Consider the following 21,513-nt stretch of genomic DNA (forward strand, 5'->3'; position numbering starts at 1 on the left):
AGAGGGCTGTACAAGCAATGATCACACGCACGGCACAGCGGACACACCAGGAACCGCGGTGTTGTCCGTCGAATGGCGCTAGCTGCGCAGCATTTGTGCACCGCCGCCGTCAGTGTCAGCCAGTTTGCCGTGGCATACGGAGCTCCATCGCAGTCTTTAACACTGGTAGCATGCCGCGACAGCGTGGACGTGAACCGTATGTGCAGTTGACGGACTTTGAGCGAGGGCGTATAGTGGGCATGCGGGAGGCCGGGTGGACGTACCGCCGAATTGCTCAACACGTGGGGCGTGAGGTCTCCACAGTACATCGATGTTGTCGCCAGTGGTCGGCGGAAGGTGCACGTGCCCGTCGACCTGGGACCGGACCGCAGCGACGCACGGATGCACGCCAAGACCGTAGGATCCTACGCAGTGCCTTAGGGGACCGCACCGCCACTTCCCAGCAAATTAGGGACACTGTTGCTCCTGGGGTATCGGCGAGGACCATTCGCAACCGTCTCCATGAAGCTGGGCTACGGTCCCGCACACCGTTAGGCCGTCTTCCGCTCATGCCCCAACATCGTGCAGCCCGCCTCCAGTGGTGTCGCGACAGGCGTGAATGGAGGGACGAATGGAGACGTGTCGTCGTCAGCGATGAGAGTCGCTTGTGCCTTGGTGCCAATGATGGTCGTATGCGTGTTTGGCGCCGTGCAGGTGAGCGCCACAATCAGGACTGCATACGACCGAGGCACACAGGGCCAACACCCGGCATCATGGTGTAGGGAGCGATCTCCTACACTGGCCGTACACCACTGGTGATCGTCGAGGGGACACTGAATAGTGCACGGTACATCCAAACCGTCATCGAACCCATCGTTCTACCATTCCTAGACCGGCAAGGGAACTTGCTGTTCCAACAGGACAATGCACGTCCGCATGTATCCCGTGCCACCCAACGTGCTCTAGAAGGTGTAAGTCAACTACCCTGACCAGCAAGATCTCCGGATCTGTCCCCCATTGAGCATGTTTGGGACTGGATGAAGCGTCGTCTCACGCGGTCTGCACGTCCAGCACGAACGCTGGTCCAACTGAGGTGCCAGGTGGAAATGGCATGGCAAGCCGTTCCACAGGACTACATCCAGCATCTCTACGATCGTCTCCATGGGAGAATAGCAGCCTGCATTGCTGCGAAAGGTGGATATACACTGTACTAGTGCCGACATTGTGCATGCTCTGTTGCCTGTGTCTATGTGCCTGTGGTTCTGTCAGTGTGACCATGTGACGTATCTGACCCCAGGAATGTGTCAATAAAGTTTCCCCTTCCTGGGACAATGAATTCACGGTGTTCTTATTTCAATTTCCAGGACTGAAGTATTAATAGTAAGACTGTATTAAAAACTTTCAGTGTTCGGCTCCACAAATTTAAATTATATGTAAAGTTTTACTCCAGTGCGTGGGAAATAAACATCCCAGGTAGGGATGCATAAACTAAAGCCAGAGGAGGGGATGGTCTGATGCAGAGGGGAGGAAATCCCCCCCATCCCCCCTGCAAATCGTACACTGCCCTGAAAGTTTGGCAGCTGAGCTATTACATCTCGAAGTCACCTTTCGTCAGAATGGTTACAGTGAGAGGCAGATCAAACGTGCGTTACGCTAGCAGCCTTCTGTGCAACGGGTGAGTGACGATAGCAACGAAGTGGCAACTGAGTCTACGGCCTTTTTGCCTTACGCAGGAAGCATTTCCGACAGGATTGGCCGTATTTTGAGGAAATATGATGTGAAATGTGTTTTTCGACCACCTTCTAAAATTAAGGCCCTGTTGGAGTCCGTAAAAGATGACCTTGGTTTGCATAAGGCTAGTGTCTATCGTATTCCTTGCAGTTGTGGCATGTCATATATTGGTCAGACAATGAGGGTTGTGGAAGACCGGTGTATTGAACATAAGCGTCACACACGCTTACAACAGCCGAGCAAATCCACTATTGCAGAACATTGCCTTGACACCGGTCATCCTATGGAATACAACACGGAGATTCTGGCTTGCACGTCCAGCTATTGGGTTAGTGTCATTAAGGAAGCTGTTGAAATCAAACTATCAAGCAACCTTATAAACAGAGATGGTGGATTTTGTTTAAATGCTGCTTGGAATCTGGCTCTGGCTCTGATAAAAAAACAGAGGGACAGAATTAGTGCTACCTCACCTGTTGATTAATAGTCACTATCGATACATCTACATCTACACACATACTCCGCAATCCACCATACGGTGCGTGGCGGAGGGTACCTCGTACCACAACTAGCATCTTCTCTCCCTGTTCCACTCCCAAACAGAACGAGGGAAAAATGACTGCCTATATGCCTTTGTACGAGCCCTAATCTCTCTTATCTTATCTTTGTTGTCTTTCCGCGAAATATAAGTTGGCGGCAGTAAAATTGTACTGCAGTCAGCCTCAAATGCTGGTTCTCTAAATAACTTCAGCAGCGATTCACGAAAAGAACGCCTCCTTTCCTCTAGAGACTCCCACCCGAGTTCCTGAAGCATTTCCGTTAACACTCGCGAGATGATCAAACCTACCAGTAACAAATCTAGCAGCCCACCTCTGAATTGCTTCTATGTCCTCCCTCAATCCGACCTGATAGGGATCCCAAACGCTCGAGCAGTACTCAAGAATAGGTCGCACCAGCGTTCTATAAGCGGTCTCCTTTGCAGATGAACCACATCTTCCCAAAATTCTACCAATGAACCGAAGACGACTATCCGCCTTCCCCACAACTGCCATTACATGCTTGTCCCACTTCATATCGCTCTGAAATGTTACGCCCAAATATTTAATCAACATGACTGTGTCTAGCGCTACACTACTAATGGAGTATTGAAACATTACAGGATTCTTTTTCCTATTCATCTGCATTAATTTACATTTATCCATAACTAGAGTTAGCTGCCATTCTTTACACCAATCATAAGTCCTGTCCAAGTCATCTTGTATCCTCCTACAGTCACTCAACGACGACACCTTCCCGTACACCACAGCATCATCAGCAAACAGCCGCACATTGCTATCCACCCTATCCAAAAGATAATTTATGTAGATAGAAAACAACAGCGGACCACACTTCCCTGGGGCACTCCAGATGATACCCTCACCTCCGATGAACACTCACCATCGAGGACAACGTACTGGGTTCTATTACTTAAGAAGTCTTCGAGCCACTCACATATTTGGGAACCAATCGCATATGCTCGTACCTTAGTTAGGAGTCTGCAGTGGGGCACCGAGTCAAACGCTTTCCGGAAGTCAAGGAATATGGCATCTGGCTGATACCTTTCATCCACGGTTCGCAGGATATCATGTGAAAAATGGGTGGCTGCGTTTCGCAGGAGCGATGCTTTCTAAAGCCGTGCTGATGCATGGACAGCAACTTCTCCGTCTCAAGGAACTTCATTATATTGGAACTGAGAATATGTTCTAGAATCCTGCAACAAAGCGATGTTAAGGATATTGGTCTGTAATTTTGAGGATCCGTCCTTCTACCCTTCTTATATACAGGCGTCACCTACGCTTTTTTCCAATCGCTCGGAACTTTACGTTAGGCGAGAGATTCGCGATAAATGAAAGCTAAGTAAGGAGCCAATGCAGTAGAGTACTCTCTGTAAAACGGAATTGGAATCCCATCAGGATCTGGCGATTTATTTATTTTCAACCCATTCAGCTGCTTCACAACCCTAGAGATGTCTATCACTATGTCCTCCACACGGGAATCTGTACGAGACTCAAACGGCGGTATGCTCGTACGATCCTCCTGCGTGAAAGATTTCTCAAATGCTAAATTTAAAATTTCATCTTTCGTTCTGCTGTCTTCCGTTGCCAGGCCAGACTGGTCAGTGAGTGACTGGATGGAAGCCTTCGACCCGCTTACCGATTTTACGTAAGACCAGAATTTCCTCGGGTTTTCAGCAAGATCTTTTGCTAAGGTATGACGGTGGTAGTGGTTGAATGCATTGCGCATCGCTCTTTTTACAGCAGCACGAATCTCTACTACCTTTTGACTGTCCGCATTCTCCCGATCTTTCTTGTACCGCGAGTGCAACTGTCTTTGCTTCCTGAGAATTCTCCGAATTGCGCTGTTAAACCACGTGGGTCTTTTCCGTCCGTAACCCACTTTTTCGGTACATACTTCTCCTATGCGTGATTTACAATGTGTTTAAAATTTACCCATATTTCTTCCACGTCCATCGTACCGGAAGTAAATGAGGTCGATTCATTTACTAAGTGGGATGCTAACAACTGCTTATCTGCTCTTAATAGTAAGAATACTCTCCTTGCCTTCTTGACCGACTTTTTAACTTTCGTAACCATACTCGTAATGACAACATCATGATCACTAATCCCTGTCTCAACACTGACACCGTCGATGAGGTCTGGTCTGTTCGTGGCTACCAGATCTAGAATATTTCCATTACGCGTTGGCTGTCGATTTAGCTGCTCAAGACAGTTTTCGGATAATGTGTTCAAAAGTAATTCACACGACGGCTTGTCTGTACCACCTGTAATGAATCCATAGATATCCCAGTCTATACTAGGTAGGTTGAAGTCGCCTCCGACTAATACAGCATGATCCGGGTACTTGTCCGATACCGAGTGTAGACTCCCTTTGAATGATTCTAGAACTGTTACGGTGGAACTTGGCGGCCGGTAATAACACCCCACAATTAACTTTATTTCCCCTAGCCCTGTTAAACGTGTCCAGATAACTTCACAATCACACTCCACTTCGACCTCAGTAGACACAACTTTTTGTCAAGTGCACTGAAGACACCACCTCCTACGGTGTCTAATCTGTCTTTCCGATACACGTTCCAACCCTCACTAAATATTTGAGAACTTCCTATCTCAGGGTTCAGCCAGATCTCAGTCCCGAGAATAATTTGCGTGCCACACGCTTCCTGGAGGGCAGTAAATTCAGGAACTTCCGAACACTCTGAAAATTTGCTGCTAATATCTTGACAGTTGAAGTGTCTTTACACTGAGCGCGTCCTGATTTCCCTGCCTGCACGTCGACTGGTGAGTGTTCATCAGGACATCTCGCACTACTGCCTAGCCTAAAAAACCCACATGTGCACGCCACAAGTACTCTGCTACCCGAGTAGCCGCTTCCTTTGTGTAGTGCACCCCTGACCTATTTAGGGGCGTCCTACAACTCCCCACCTAATAGCGAAAGTCTAGAAATCTGCAGCCAAGACCGTCACAGAGTTCCCTTGCACATTTTTCCTCCTTGCATTTGTGCCTTGAGAATGGCAGGCTGTGCTCATGTCGAAATATCGGCGGTGGTATACGACATCACCCGGCAGCAAACCCGTAAGTTATTTGAACAGTCGTATTAGTGTTTATACAGGGTGTTACAAAAATGTACGACCAAACTTTCAGGAAACATTCCTCACACACAAAGAAAGAAAATATATTATGTGGACATGTGTCCGGAAACGCTTACTTTCCATGTTAAAGCTCATTTTATTATTTCTCTTCAAATCACATTAATCATGGAATGGAAACACACAGCAACGGAACGTACCAGCGTGACTTCAAACTCTTTGTTACAGGAAATGTTCAAAATGTCCTCCGTTAGCGAGGATACATGCATCCACCCTCCGTCGCAAGGAATCTCTTATGCGCTGCTGCAGCCCTGGAGAATAGCGTATTGTATCACAACCGTCCACAATACGAGCACGAAGAGTCTCTACATTTGGTACCGGGGTTGCGTAGACAAGAGCTTTCAAATGCCCCCATAAATGAAAGTCAAGAGGGTTGAGGTCAGGAGAGCGTGGAGGCCATGGAATTGGTCCGCCTCTACCAATTCAACGGTCACCGAATCTGTTGTTGAGAAGCGTACGAACACTTCGACTGAAATGTGCAGGAGCTCCATCGTGCATGAACCACATGTTGTGTCGTACTTGTAAAGCCACATGTTATAGCAGCACAGGTAGAGTATCCCGAATGAAATCATGATAACGTGCTCCATTGAGCGTAGGTGGAAGAACATGGGGCCCAATCAAGACATCATCAACAATGCCTGCCCAAACGTTCACAGAAAATCTGTGCTGATGACGTGATTGCACAATTGCGTGCGGATTCTCGTCAGCCCACACATGTTGATTGTGAAAATTTACAATTTGATCACGTTGGAATGAAGCCTCATCCGTAAAGAGAACATTTGCACTGAAATGAGGATTGACACATTGTTGGATGAACCATTCGCTGAAGTGTACCCGTGGAGGCCAATCAGCTGCTGATAGTGCCTGCACACGCTGTACATGGTACGGAAACAACTGGTTCTCCCGAAGCCCTCTCCATACAGTGATGTGGTCAACGTTACCTTGTACAGCAGCAACTTCTCTGACGCTGACATTAGGCTTATCGTCAACTGCACGAAGAATTGCCTCGTCCATTGCAGGTGTCCTCGTCGTTCTAGGTCTTCCCCAGTCGCGAGTCATAGGCTGGAATGTTCCGTGCTCCCTAAGACGCCGATCAATGCTTCGAACGTCTTCCTGTCGGGACACCTTCGTTCTGGAAATCTGTCTCGATACAAACGTACCGCGCCACGGCTATTGCCCTGTGCTAATCCACACATCAAATGGGCATCTGCCAACTCCGCATTTGTAAACATTGCACTGACTGCAAAACCACGTTCGTGATGAACACTAACCTGTTGATGCTACGTACTGATGTGCTTGATGCTAGTACTGTAGAGCAATGAGTCGCATGTCAACACAAGCAGTGAAGTCAACATTACATTCCTTCAATTGGGCCAACTGGCGGTGAATCGAGGAAGTACAGTACATACTGACGAAACTAAAATGAGCTCTAACATGGAAATTAAGCATTTCCGGACACATGTCCACATAACATCTTTTCTTTATTTGTGTGTAAGGAATGTTTCCTGAAAGTTTGGCCGTACCTTTTTGTAACACCCTGTATTGACACGGTCTAACATCCCAACTGATGATTTTCAAGTACGCTGTGAGCTTCTAACCAGATACGCGAACCTCCTCGTGTACAGGGAGGATGCCCCCACGCTGGCCTCCGCTGTGCCTCCAGCTGCTGGTGCTGGTTTCGCTGTCCCCTGCGGGCGCCGCCATCAGGTGCCCGGAGGCTTGCCGCTGCATCCAGTCTCGCACGCGCAACGCCGCCGACTGCTCCAGTTCGTCGCTGAGCAGCGCCCCGGCCGGCCTGGACTCCGCCACCACCATCCTGGACCTGTCCTACAACCGGCTTGCGGCGCTGCGCAACGGCTCCCTCACTCGGGTGGCCTCCAGCCTCCAGAAGCTGGTGCTGCTGGAGAACGTCATAGCCGAGGTCGAGTCGGGCGCCTTCCAGAGTTTCTCGCAGCTGTGGTGGCTCAGCCTGGAGAACAATGCCCTGCACAGCCTGCACCCTTACACGTTTTCGGGCGCACCGAAGCTGTGGAAGCTGATCCTCAGTGGGAACCCTCTGCACCTCCCACTGGATGGTGAGCGACATGTCTGCTTTCATTACACATTTGCTAAATCTTGCTACACACTGAACACATCACTGTTTTATGGCATTTGCATTCAGGCTCTTTATACAACCCGCATAATCATTTTATCTGATCAAAAGTATCTGGCCGTTACGGCTACATCTACAACTACATGGATACTCTGCAAATCACATTTAAGTGCCTGGCAGAGGGTTCATCGAACCACCTCTGAAACCTTCCCTTAGAAAAATTTATGAATTGTTGTGCTGATAAATCCCTTACGTTAATTGATTTTCAAACAGCTGAGCAGAACTGAAAGTACTCAGACATTTCGCTCTTTACTTATTCTGATCATCACTAAACTGACACACAATATTTTTAGCGCAACGCAATCTGACTTTCAATAATCTCTACAAAAGAATGGCCCTGACTAACAATAACCTGTACCTTTCATGAATCACTTACCTCACGAAAATCTTCGTTACTCGAACTACTGCAATACAGCGAGCGCACTACTGCCAGCTAAATAAAAGATTCTAACTACTGAAGGCATTAACTACTCATAGGCATATTTAGCAAATGAAAGATTTTGATAGAGAACAAACGATGTATTTACTTTAATAGTGTTCAAAAGTCATAATATATATAGCAGTTCATGACATCCAGCCTTACAAATTTACTGTCTCTGATGGACACACGTCCAGATGATCCGCTCTCAAAACTCCGCCATCGCTCTCTCCACATCCACCACGGCTGGTGGCTCACCTCCAACTGCGCAACGCTACGCACTGTTAACAGCCAACTGCCCAAATTCCAACAATGCAAACCAGCCACACACTGCACACAGCACAGTCAGTGATTTTCATATAGAGCGCTACATGGCGTTACCAACATAAAAACCTAAACAGCCTACTTACACTTTCACAATTCTCTATTATTCCAATCTCGTATAGCGAGCGGGAAGAATGAACACCTATATCTTTCCGTACGAGCTCTGATTTTTCTTATTTGATCGTGGTGATCGTTTCTCCCAATGTAGGTCGGTGTCAACAAAATATTTTCGCATTCGGAGGAGAAAGTTCGTGATTGGAATTTCGTGAGAAGATTCCGTCGCAACGAAAAACGTTTTTCCTTTAATGATTTCCAGCCCAAATCCTGTATCATTTCTCTGACACTCGCTCCCATATTTCACGATAATACAAAACGTGTTGACTTTCTTTGAACTTTTTCGATGTACTCCGTCAGTCCTATCTGGTAAGGATCCCACACCGCGCAGCAGTATTCTAAAAGAGGGCGGGCAAGCGTCGTGTAGGCAGTCTCCTTAGTAGATCTGTTACGTTTTCTAAGTGTCCTGCCAATAAAACGCAACCTTTGATTAGCCTTCCACACAACATTTTCCATCTGTTCTTTCCAATTTAAGTTGTTCGTAATTGTAATACCTAGGTATTTAGTTGAATTTACGTCTTTTAGATGAGACTGATTTATCGTGTAACCGAAGTTTAACGAGTTCCTTTTAGCACTCATGTGGATGACCTCACACTTTTCGTTATTTAGGGTCAACTGCCACTTTTCGAACCATTCAGATATTTTTTTCTAAATCGTTTTGCAGTTTGTTTTGATCTTCTGATGACTTTATTAGTCGATAAACCACAGCGTCATCTGCAAACAACCGAAGATGGCTGTTCAGATTGTCTCCCAAATCGTTTATATAGATAAGGAACAACAAAGGGCCTATAACACTACCTTGGGGAACGTCTGAAATCACTTAGTGTTACTTAAACATTGATAGTTGGCACATCCAATATTATGGATAGTATTTGTGAAAGCTATCGACGGATCGATTAAATATCGATTGTTTTGGTCAGGCATTAAAAATGAAAAATAACTTTCCAAAATTTTTATTGCTTAAAATAAAAAAATACAAGACTTGTGAGTTTTGTTTTATATAAAGTCAGGTAAAGTATATTCTTGTCCTTTAGTCTGTTGTTTAAAATACAACATTAAAAGATACACGTAAGGTGTTTAAATTCTGCTCCTTTAGTCTGTTGCGTTTTTAAGCAACTATTTATCGTGCCTTGGAGAATACCTCCTCTGCAAGAACTCAAGTCGCTGGACACCACAAAACTTTAAATACGAATATGAAGCTGGTCCCTGTACAGATACCATTGCAGCGCTCGAAGAATGAAATAATTATGAAATCCGGACCTATGTCCTTTACACGAAACATACTATTAGATTTTGCACATTATTCTAATACACAAACATGCTTGTCTATTACAGGTTTTTCAAAATATTGATGTAGGTCAATTATAGAATCACCGACTGGCGTAACGTGTAAGGGATCCGTGATTCCACGAACATATATGTTAGTGCCCAACACCCACGTCGATAGCAGACAGGAGTCAATTGTCGAGCGCTGCAGGAGGCAGTAAGATGAGTATCGCGTGAAAGCAGTTGTGGGAAGACGGGCATGAATGGCAGTCAAGCTGAGTACGGTGTCAATGGCAGATGTGCCGGGTGAGGAGTAAATTGCAAATTCACCGGAGTGTGACAAATGAGCGCGTCCCCCTTATCGTCGTGGGGCTGACCTTCATCAATACCGATTCGCGAGTGATACAAAACCAGAAGTGATCAGTGCCGAATTACGTGTTTCGTGTCAACCGCGTCGCCCAGCAACAACCACAGATTGCAGTGATGATTGTTGTGAATGTTAACAATCATAGTTGCGTGTGACGAAGTACTTAAAATCAGCAACCAAATAAAGATATAATCGTAATTAAACGTGTAAGGCGAAGGCAGCAATTGCCACATCAGTTTGTATATCGCAACCTTTGTGACCTATAATAATAGAAAAACTTTCAATCATCAACTATTCCGTCTCAGAACAGCCGCACTCGGTTGAAATACCCCCGAAACCACAGCAGAAAAACCGATGGCCTTTCATCCATTAAGCACACGGTCATATAATCATAATAATTAACTGTTTGGCGGCTTCGGTAAATCACACAAAACCCAATAAAGGACATAACGGGGGTGTTTCAAACGACATCGACGTTACGCTGTTTCTAATTCGGCAAAAAAAAGTAGATAATCGGATTTCAAACTGTTAGACTATCGACGTATTTGCACTGCTCATGGATGTTCCTGTTTCAGATATCATTCTAGTAGCTTATGTGATGATAGCAGCATATTCTTTCTGAAGTCCTTGTGCAGCGTTTTCCGCCTTCTGGAATGTCCTGAAAGAAATTTTTAAGACCTACGATCTAATAATGGCACAAGAATATTAGCAGTCAATGTGTTAAATGGTTTCACTCTTTCATTGACTAATTTAATTATGGAATCCAGAACACTTCGTCCTTCATCAGTTTTTAAGGTGCTTTACTAGTCTGAAAACTTTGCAGCAATACCACGTATAAGAAGTATAATTTTGGAAGCAGTGATGTATTATTTCCCTGAGATTGTTGTTGTTGCTAGTTCAAAAGGTTCAAGAAGATCTGTTTTCTCCTGTATAGCCAAGTAATTTTCTGCTCTGAGGGTAGGCAGTGCTTTTGAACTTTCACTGCTCGCAATCTCAAGCTCACTTCGTACTTCCAAAATTCTTTTGAGCTGTTCCATCGAGTCGGCACCTCTTGTCCCCCTCTCAGTTTTTTTTTGTTTGATCTTTTTTGAACATTGCGCAGTTTGTCACTGGCTAGTGTAGAGTTATGAAAGAAACTCAAAAAAATGACTCTGAGCACTATGGGACTTAACATCTATGGTCACCAGTCCCCTAGAACTTAGAACTACTTAAACCTAACTAACCTAAGGACATTACACAACACCCAGTCATCACGAGGCAGAGAAAATCCCAGACCCCGCCGGGAATCGAACTCGGGAACACGGGCGCGGGAAGCGAGAATGCTACCGCACAACCACGAGCTGCGGACGAAAGAAACTTACAAATGGGCTTTGTTTTCAAAGAAATTTTGGAAAATATTTTTGCTTTGAAACAATCTTGTGCTGTTAAATTAATCCAGTGGGTAAAACAGGGTGAATTTCGAATCCTTAAGATTTAGGCAGCTCTTTCGTAACTGCAGCGTTGTCTGTAACCACTACTATTGTCTTATCATAGATATTGTATTCTAATAAGATTTGATTGCTGACCTGAAAAAAATTAATGTTCAAGTAACCTGCCAGTATCTCCGAAATTTGGTGTATTATTGTCAAAAAAAATTTTTTTTCAACGTTTTGTTATCTGAAAAGTTGCTCCCATATATATACACTCCTGGAAATTGAAATAAGAACACCGTGAATTCATTGTCCCAGGAAGGGGAAACTTTATTGACACATTCCTGGGGTCAGATACATCACATGATCACACTGACAGAACCACAGGCACATAGACACAGGCAACAGAGCATGCACAATGTCGGCACTAGTACAGTGTATATCCACCTTTCGCAGCAATGCAGGCTGCTATTCTCCCATGGAGACGATCGTAGGGATGCTGGATGTAGTCCTGTGGAACGGCTTGCCATGCCATTTCCACCTGGCGCCTCAGTTGGACCAGCGTTCGTGCTGGACGTGCAGACCGCGTGAGACGACGCTTCATCCAGTCCCAAACATGCTCAGTGGGGGACAGATCCGGAGATCTTGCTGGCCAGGGTAGTTGACTTACACCTTCTAGAGCACGTTGGGTGGCACGGGATACATGCGGACGTGCATTGTCCTGTTGGAACAGCAAGTTCCCTTGCGGTCTAGGAATGGTAGAACGATGGGTTCGATGACGGTTTGGATGTACCGTGCACTATTCAGTGTCCCCTCGACGATCACCAGTGGTGTACGGCCAGTGTAGGAGATCGCTCCCCACACCATGATGCCGGGTGTTGGCCCTGTGTGCCTCGGTCGTATGCAGTCCTGATTGTGGCGCTCACCTGCACGGCGCCAAACACGCATACGACCATCATTGGCACCAAGGCAGAAGAGACTCTCATCGCTGAAGACGACACGTCTCCATTCGTCCCTCCATTCACGCCTGTCGCGACACCACTGGAGGCGGGCTGCACGATGTTGGGGCGTGAGCGGAAGACGGCCTAACGGTGTGCGGGACCGTAGCCCAGCTTCATGGAGACGGTTGCGAATAGTCCTCGCCGATACCCCAGGAGCAACAGTGTCCCTAATTTGCTGGGAAGTGGCGGTGCGGTCCCCTACGGCACTGCGTAGGATCCTACGGTCTTGGCGTGCATTCGTGCGTCGCTGCGGTCCGGTCCCAGGTCGGCGGGAACGTGCACCTTCCGCCGACCACTGGCGACAACATCGATGTACTGTGGAGACCTCACGCCCCACGTGTTGAGCAATTCGGCGGTACGTCCACCCGGCCTCCCGCATGCCCACTATACGCCCTCGCTCAAAGTCCGTCAACTGCACATACGGTTCACGTCCACGCTGTCGCGGCATGCTACCAGTGTTAAAGACTGCGATGGAGCTCCGTATGCCACGGCAAACTGGCTGACACTGACGGCGGCGGTGCACAAATGCTGCGCAGCTAGCGCCATTCGACGGCCAACACCGCGGTTCCTGGTGTGTCCGCTGTGCCGTGCGTGTGATCATTGCTTGTACAGCCCTCTCGCAGTGTCCGGAGCAAGTATGGTGGGTCTGACACACCGGTGTCAATGTGTTCTTTTTTCCATTTCCAGGAGTGTAAAAATAATTCTCATGAAAATTGGTGGTGTGGGTTACCAACACAAGTACAAGAATAGGGACAAGAAAGGAGGCATGAAGGGCGCCAAAACAGAAATAACAATCATTCTTTTATTGCACCATTACACACGCACATCATGATATATGAGACATTATGACAAACACTGTGCATAATGAAGGCCGCACAATTTTACCAATGTAAGAAATTAAAATAATACTAGCATAAAATTAACTAGAGTGCCTTGAAGGAAATGTTTATGAGAAGAACAAGACAGGGCCGCAAGGGAGGAGGTAACACAATACTCAACTCAGATGCACCAAAACAAACAACGGACACCACGCCGCGCCAACAACGGACACGTAAAGCTGTCGGCACACGGACCGTGCATCCGAACGTTGAGCGTTGAGCGTGCCGAGTTTCTGACGTCACAGCATGGAATAGCACGCTCGGGAGTCTTTTCGAACGTGCAGAGGAATATCAGTCATGTCAGATATTCTGAGCGTGCGTCTGAGCGTTGACCAATGAGATGGCCCAACGCCACCTACGTCACAAGCACGCCGTCTCCCTTCAGTACAGAGTTGTGAGGCGCCATATTGGCATTCATTTAAAGTCCATACGTATATATGCCGTTTCGAGCACCAGCAAATTGAGAATCACTGCAAAACCCGTTGTTAACTGTGTGATTCGTTCCAATAAAATAATGAGAAACATCATATTCGCGGCAAAAGAATAATTGTAACTTGGGTTTAATGAGAGTAGGCTATTTGAAGGCAGCGACACACTGAAAATCCACCCAAAACGCATTGTTCTTGGTACAATTTGTTATAATTAAATTTCAGTTAGTAACATATCTACGATTAGTGTTTTTAGCACGCGGTAAGATACTATGATTAGTACCAACGCGGGAGATGTTGGTTTAGCGTAATGAAGAGCGTCAGTGTTCTGTCCAGAGATTTATTTGTTGGGGCGATGGTTCGCGTCCTGGCACAACCAATTTTTTTTTCTTAAAATTCACGTTTTTATTAGGTTCCGATACTTTATTATTAGTTTAATACAAGTGTAGACTATAATATTTGATGTTATGTATATACAATTTCACCTTTTTTTGGGGGGTGACTGTTCGATTGGCTTAATCTAAAGGACAGCTTGCGCTACTTGTTTAAAGATGTTTTACTCCTTCTTTTATGCTTCGTAATTCACATGTTGCAAAGATTCTGCTACTGGGTAGGAACAGTGATAAAGTAAGACTGACCTTGGAGTTTTTTAAAATGTGGGAATCATGAAATAACGTTTATCTTACGCGGAGAAGTATTCCAAATTTGTACCGCACTGTCTGTAACGGAACTTTTATAAGCCTGTGTCCTTACTGATTGGACATGGTACTTTCCTTTTCGTGGACGATGGAAGAAATGTGCGTTTTAATAGAGCTAACGTGGGAATTACGCGCACACGTTGAGTAAACAGTGTGATTTACGAACTAGAAACATCCCTCAACTGCCGCTGGAGTGCGTTGCGATCGCGTATACCACGTTGGGGCCCACGTACCGTATGCACAAATCGCATCGTTCCTGAGCGTTCAGCAGCACGTTGAACTTGGCACGCTCAACGTTAACGTTCGACAGCACGGTCCGTGTGCCGACGGCTTAAGGCACGCAACTACTCTCTCCGTTGCGGTTCCGCGCGTTCCACGCAAATAATAGCTGCCTGAAACATTTTAATACTTGGAACAGTACACCAGTGATCAGCAAATTTAAAAAACAATAACATGACATAAAAATACAATAATTTAAGAAAATCACATCATATGAGTATGAGCTTAAGGTCTTTCGGTAATTAACAGATTACGAAGGGTAAAGCGGCATGTGCCACTATTAAATCTTGCGCAATTACACTACTAAATTTGTCAGTGCCCAAATTGCAATTAACACAACAAGAATTAAATCATTTAAGTGATAATGTTACTTTAAAATAATAATAAAATTATTTCATACAAAAGAGGACCAAGAATGGCCCGATCAGTACTCCCCAGTGAAGCAGTTCACACAAATGGTACTCCACGGCTCCGAGCACACAGCCCCATATAAAATGCAACACAACCACAACCACCCGGCGTACTACCAGAACCACCAGGCAGTAAACCAAAATCGTACTAAGCCAAAACAGGGACCGACTCTTAAAATAACGAGACCTGGCCCGGGCCGGACAACAGACCAAATGCCGGGAAATCCATAAGAGACCTCAGCCAACTTAATACCAAAACAGCAATTTATGAACAATATGCAAAACACTAGACCTCTCAGTCTAAAGGCTTCCGTTTAGTCGCGAAGGTGGCTCCGACCCGCCTGCTGAGGTGCCAAGCGTCGTACGGAGTGCCGAATCAAGCTTAACCTTCGTTAACGGAAAGCGGAAGCATCGCAAGACAAAATAAACTCCAATCTAACTGCGCAAGGCAAACTCTAAGGAATGCCACTCGAAGACTATGCACTTGAAGAACAAACACAAAGCACCCAGACTAACGTGCCGCTGAACGACGCACTTCCATCACCAGCGTCTAGTAGAGTACGGAGAGCAGCGTACCCCATCGATATACATCCATGAGACGGTAAACGAGGATAGCAATCCCAGCGACGGAGAGACAGGAGGACGAAATGACATCCCGCCGCACATAGAAGGTATTTCAAACTCAGGCTCGACAAATTACAACTGGCGAGATTTTGCTCCCCTTGTGAATCAAGTTAAACAGCACACCACGCCGCTGTCCACACTATTAACCGTAAAATCACGGTTCGGTCTTCCCATCGGGCCCCACTCGGCGTCCAGACGCAAACAACCCCAGCCGATCCGAACTGTCTTCACGCCAAGGCAGTCACCTCTTTCCTCCTCACACCCCTCCAGCTAAGCCCCGGCCAGCGATCAAACACGGAAACAACCGCCTAACGCCAAAGCGCCATCTGAGTGAAAACTCAGCACTAAGATCGATACGGACTTGGAAATAAGCGAGCACCGTAACAATTTTGCGAGTCGGTGTTACGTTGAGCTTCAACGTCTTAGAAGCACGGGGAAAGGAGGAAGACGAAGGAGAAGATGGTCACAGTAAGGAATAGGGACGCGAGAGGGGAAGTGTTTACTGGTCTGCCATGCAGTGCTGCTGCTTTAGGTGTACATGCACGCTGATGAACTGAAGCAGATACGGTATAAACTGCACACGCGAATAATAAAATTGAAACTGCGTTGAAGAGATCAAGGGTGGCTTCTTGGCTCTCAGCACTATGGGGCTTAACTTCTGAGGTCTGTCCCCTAGAACTTAGAACTACTTAAACCTAACTAACCTAAGGACATCACACGCATCCATGCCCGAGGCAGGATTCGAACCTGCGATCGAAGCGGTCGCGCGGTTCCAGACTGTAGCGCCTAGAACCGCTCGGCCATCCCGGCCGGCAAGGGTGGCTTCTTCATTCATGTTTTTTCTCAGTTGAGTTGACACTCAGTACAAGCACCGAGCGAGGTGGCGCAGAGGTTAGCACACTGGAATGGCATTCGGGAGGACGACGTTTCAATCCCGCCTCCGGCCATCCTGATTTAGGTTTTTCGTGATTTCCCTAAAACGCTCCAGGCAAATGCCGGGATGGTTCCTGTGAAAGGGCACGGCCGACTTCCTTCCACGTCCTTCCCTAATCCGATGAGACCGATGACCTCGATGTTTGGTCGCTTCCTCCAAACAACCCAACCCAACTCAGTACAAAACAAAAGGGCCATGACTCTACTGCAGTGCTACAGCTGCTGCATCGCTGAGATCGGCAGCACGTGTGATCTTCGTGCAGTCGACATAAAGTGTGTAGCTTGTAGAAGTTTTGTTGGGTGTTTCACCTTCTTTCAGGGCAAGCGCGCGGAATGGTACGAGTATAAAGAGCACAATACGGTATTAATGAAGCATAAGGAAAGGTGTGGCGAGAGACTGCACTGCTGGCACCTTCACCCATCATACCGACGTATTCCTATAATAAACCCCCGCCGCACAAAGTCTGCACGTAACAGAACATGACAGATAACTTTTCGTCGGCTTCACTGTAGTGGCGATACAGCAGCTTCCATTACACAACAGCTAGAGTTTTCTATTACCATTGTTTACAACTTGCCAGGTTTAGCTCTTTTTGGTAAATATATGCTTTAATATTGACGCTGTTTTATAAGCCCCGACAGTTTTAATTCTGTTCCGATTCGCTATAACAATGGAAGCACTTCCGCATAAATCGCCACAAGAGCGAGTTGTTTATATACTCGGAAGTCAGCATCACAATAATTGTAACGCCACTGCCAGCTGATTTTGCTAAGCTGTATTAATTTTAGTTCAGGCGGTGTTTGGGTTCGTTTCTCACTTGTTAGCCTGCTATCGCACAAACTCACAAGAGAAAACTTTGGGCGCGGAAGTAACGATGTTTTGAGAAAGCGCATTATAGAGTCACCTATGTTCAAATGTGTTCCTTATATGTAGTAATGAATAGGAAAATATATTAAGCCTGTAGTAGCGCGGTTATTCAATGATTTCTTACAGTTGGCAGTGTCCGTAAACAGAACATAAATGACACGATGGTTTCAGGTTTCTATCGACAACAGGGGTGAGGGTAAGTGTGGGGCCGGCCGAAGATGGGAGGTCTCAAACTGCCAAGAAATACCTTACAAGTTACGCCGGGGTGACTTACACCGACATGTACCAATCACAAGAATGAAACGAAACTCAGTACGACACTGACGCGTTAAAAAAAGAAACATTTTAGAAAAATGTTAGTTACATGTGCACAGATTCTGCGTTGCAGTTTTTGTCAGTTTTAATATGGTCGAAACTAATTTTTCGTCTACAATAAAATGGCAAGTCAATGGCAGTATGCCTCTCAGACAAACAGAAGCTAAACGATGTCAAAGTTAGCGTAAGGAGGGCTATGTGTGAGGCGTTCAGTGAATTCGAAAGTAAAATTCTATGTACCGACTTGACAGAAAATCCTAGGAAGTTCTGGTCTTACGTTAAATCAGTAAGTGGCTCGAAACAGCATATCCAGACACTCCGGGATGATGATGGCATTGACACAGAGGATGACACGCGTAAAGCTGAAATACTAAACACCATTTTCCAAAGCAGTTTCACAGAGGAAGACCGCACTGCAGTTCCTTCTCTAAATCCTTGCACAAACAAAAAAATGGCTGACATAGAAATAAGTGTCCAAGGAATAGAAAAGCAACTGGAATCACTCAACAGAGGAAAGTCCACTGGACCTGACGGGATACCATTTCGATTCTACACAGAGTACGCGAAAGAACTTGCCCCTCTTCTCACAGCCTTGTACCGCAAGTCCCTAGAGGAACGGAAGGTTCCAAACGATTGGAAAAGAGCACAGGTAGTCCCAGTTTTCAAGAAGGGTTGTCGAACAGATGCGCAAAACTATAGGCCTATATCTCAGACATCGATCTGTTGTAGAATTTTAGAACATGTTTTTTACTCACGTATCATGTCGTTTCTGGAAACCCAGAATCTACTCTGTAGGAATCAACATGGATTCCGGAAACAGCGATCGTCTGAGACCCAACTCGCTTTATTTGTTCATGAGACCCAGAAAATATTAGATACAGGCTCCCAGGTAGATGCCATTTTCCTTGACCTGCGGAAGGCGTTCGATACAGTTCCCCACAGTCGCCAGACAAACAAAGTAAGAGTCTATGGAATATCAGACCAGCTGTGTGGCTGGATTGAAGAGCTTTTAGCAAACAGAACACAGCATGTTGTCCTCAATGGAGAGACGTCTACAGACGTTAAAGTAACCTCTGGCGTGCCACAGGGGAGTGTTAGGGGACCATTGCTTTTCACAATGTATACAAATGACCTAGTAGATAGTGTCGTAAGTTCCATGCGGCTTTTCGCGGATGATGCTGTAGTATACAGAGAAGTTGCAGCATTAGAAAATTGTAGCGAAATGCAGGAAGATCTGCAGCGGATAGACAGTTGGTGCAGGGAGTGACAACTGACCCTTAACATAGACAAATGTAATGTATTGCGAATACATAGAAAGAAGAATCCTTTATTGTATGATTATATGATAGCGGAACAAACACTGGTAGCAGTTACTTCTATAAAATATCTGGGAGTATGCGTGCGAAACGATTTGAAGTGGAATGATCATATAAAATTAATTGTTGGTAAGGCGGGTTCCAGTTTGAGATTCATTGGGAGAGTGCTTAGAAAATGTAGTCCATCAACAAAGGAGGTGGCTTACAAAACACTCGTTCGACCTATACTTGAGTATTGCTCATCAGTGTGGGATCCGTACCAGGCCGGGTTGACAGAGGAGATAGAGAAGATCCAACGAAGAGCGGCGCGTTTCGTCACAGGGTTATCTGGTAAGCGTGATAGCGTTACGGAGATGTTTAGCAAACTGAAGTGGCAGACTCTGCAAGAGAGGCGCTCTGCATCGCGGTGTAGCTTGCTCGCCAGGTTTCGAGATGGTGCGTTTCTGGATAAGGCATCGAATATATTGCTTCTCCCTACTTATACCTCCCGAGGAGATCACGAATGTAAAATTAGAGAGATTCGAGCGCGCACGGAGGCTTTCCGGCAGTCGTTCTTCCCGCGAACCATACCGGACTGGAACCAGAAAGGGAGGTAATGATAGTGGCACGTAAAGTGCCCTACGCCACACACCGTTGGGTGGCTTGCGGAGTATAAATGTAGATGTAGATGTAGCTCTTTACACAAGAGTCACTCAGCATTGACTACAGAAATGGGTGGCTTACAAGGAGCTGCTCGATCACTATACTTCATTATCCCTACAGCCCATGTACTATCTGGACTGCTGGTCGCCCTCTGGAACTCCTTCCGTTGATTTAAGGCAATTTTTTACAGCCACTCTTCGCAATGTTCGACGGTTCCCGTCCCTCGTGCGCGAGGTCTCCCTGGTCTCGTTTCTCTCTGGTCGTTCCTTCCGTTCTCCACTTCTTAGTCACTTCACTAAACAGTCGACATGGGTAGCCTTAGAACCGTTGAAATGTCCATGATGGATGTGTTACTCAGGTGACATCCAGTGACTAGTCACTGAGCTCTCGCGACCTACCACTTTTGCTTTTACTGCTTCTCTGCTGACAACACAATATTCCCCACATCCTTTTATAACAGGAGATCCACGTCTCCTGACATCTAGCGATCAGTTCCGCAGTACCTATTGCTGTGCCGTTACTTTTGATCAAATAGTGTATTTTTCTTGGCCAAACCTCTTTCATCACCATTGTGCCATCATCAGTGGGGTTCAAATCTGTTCATATCATGTGAATATCGTTACTGAGTAACGGGTACTGTCCAAAACGTTTAGTTACTTGTTTGTAATACGCACAAGTTGAAATAAGCAGTTCACATAATGTGCAAAAAACTGGTGATTTCTTAAACTGGGGAACAATCAAGAACGGGGTATAGCAAGGTTTGGTCTTGGGTTCTTTGCTGTTCTTAATATATATTAATCACTTGCCATTCTATATTCACGAAGAAGTAAAGCTTGTACTTTTTGCTGATAATACAAGTATAGCTATCACACTCAACAGACAAGAATTAACTGATGAAATTGTAAACGATGTTTTTCAGAAAATCATTAAGTGGTTCTCTGCAAATGGGCTCTCATTTAACTTTGACAAAACACAGTATATATAGTTCCACACAGTAAATGGAATGACGCCATTAGTAAATATAGACTTCGATCAGAAATCGGTAGCTAAGGTAGAATATTCAAAATTTCTAGGTGTATGCATTGATGAGGGGTTGAACTGGAAAAAACACACTGAAGATCTGCTGAAACATTTGAATTCAGCTACTTATGCTATTCCAATTTTGGCGATTTACATCTCAGTAAATTAGCTTACCACGCCTATTTTCATTCTCTGCTTTCGTGTGACATCATATTCTGGGGTAACGTATCAATGAGTAAAAGAGTGTTCATTGCACAAAAGCGTGTAATCAGAATTATTGCTGGAGCTCATCCAAGATCATCCTGCAGACACTTATTTAAAGAGCTAGGGATCCTCACTGTAGCCTCACTTATGAAATTTGTTATTAACAATCCGAACGAATTCAAAAGTAATAGCAGTGTACATGGCTACAATCACGCTTGCAACTGGAGCATCAAACAACTGCCGCGCGGGGTAGCCGCGCGGTCTGAGGCGCCTTGTCACGGTCCGTGCGGCTCCCCCCGCCGGACTTTCGAATCCTTCCTCGGGCATAGTGCGTGTGTTGTTCATAGCGTAAGTTAGTTTAAGTTAGATTAAGTAGTGTGCAGGCTTAGGGATCGATGACCTCAGCAGTTTGGTCCCACAAGACCTTACCACAA

The 21,513-nt window shown here is 45.8% G+C and overlaps 1 protein-coding gene across 1 annotated transcript in view; it reads left to right on the forward strand.

Annotated features, from left to right (window-relative positions):
• LOC126474034 (insulin-like growth factor-binding protein complex acid labile subunit) overlaps positions 1-21,513 on the forward strand; it is a 168,877-nt gene that overhangs the window by 56,002 nt on the left and 91,362 nt on the right. Inside the window, exon 2 of the mRNA XM_050101441.1 lies at positions 7,039-7,488. Within this exon, the coding sequence (XP_049957398.1) occupies positions 7,044-7,488 (445 nt within the window). The 5' untranslated portion in view covers positions 7,039-7,043. The remainder of the gene's footprint in view (positions 1-7,038; positions 7,489-21,513) is intronic.

The sequence above is a fragment of the Schistocerca serialis genome, chromosome 4 (assembly GCF_023864345.2).
Source record: "Schistocerca serialis cubense isolate TAMUIC-IGC-003099 chromosome 4, iqSchSeri2.2, whole genome shotgun sequence".
NCBI classification, from domain to species: Eukaryota; Metazoa; Arthropoda; class Insecta; order Orthoptera; family Acrididae; genus Schistocerca; species Schistocerca serialis.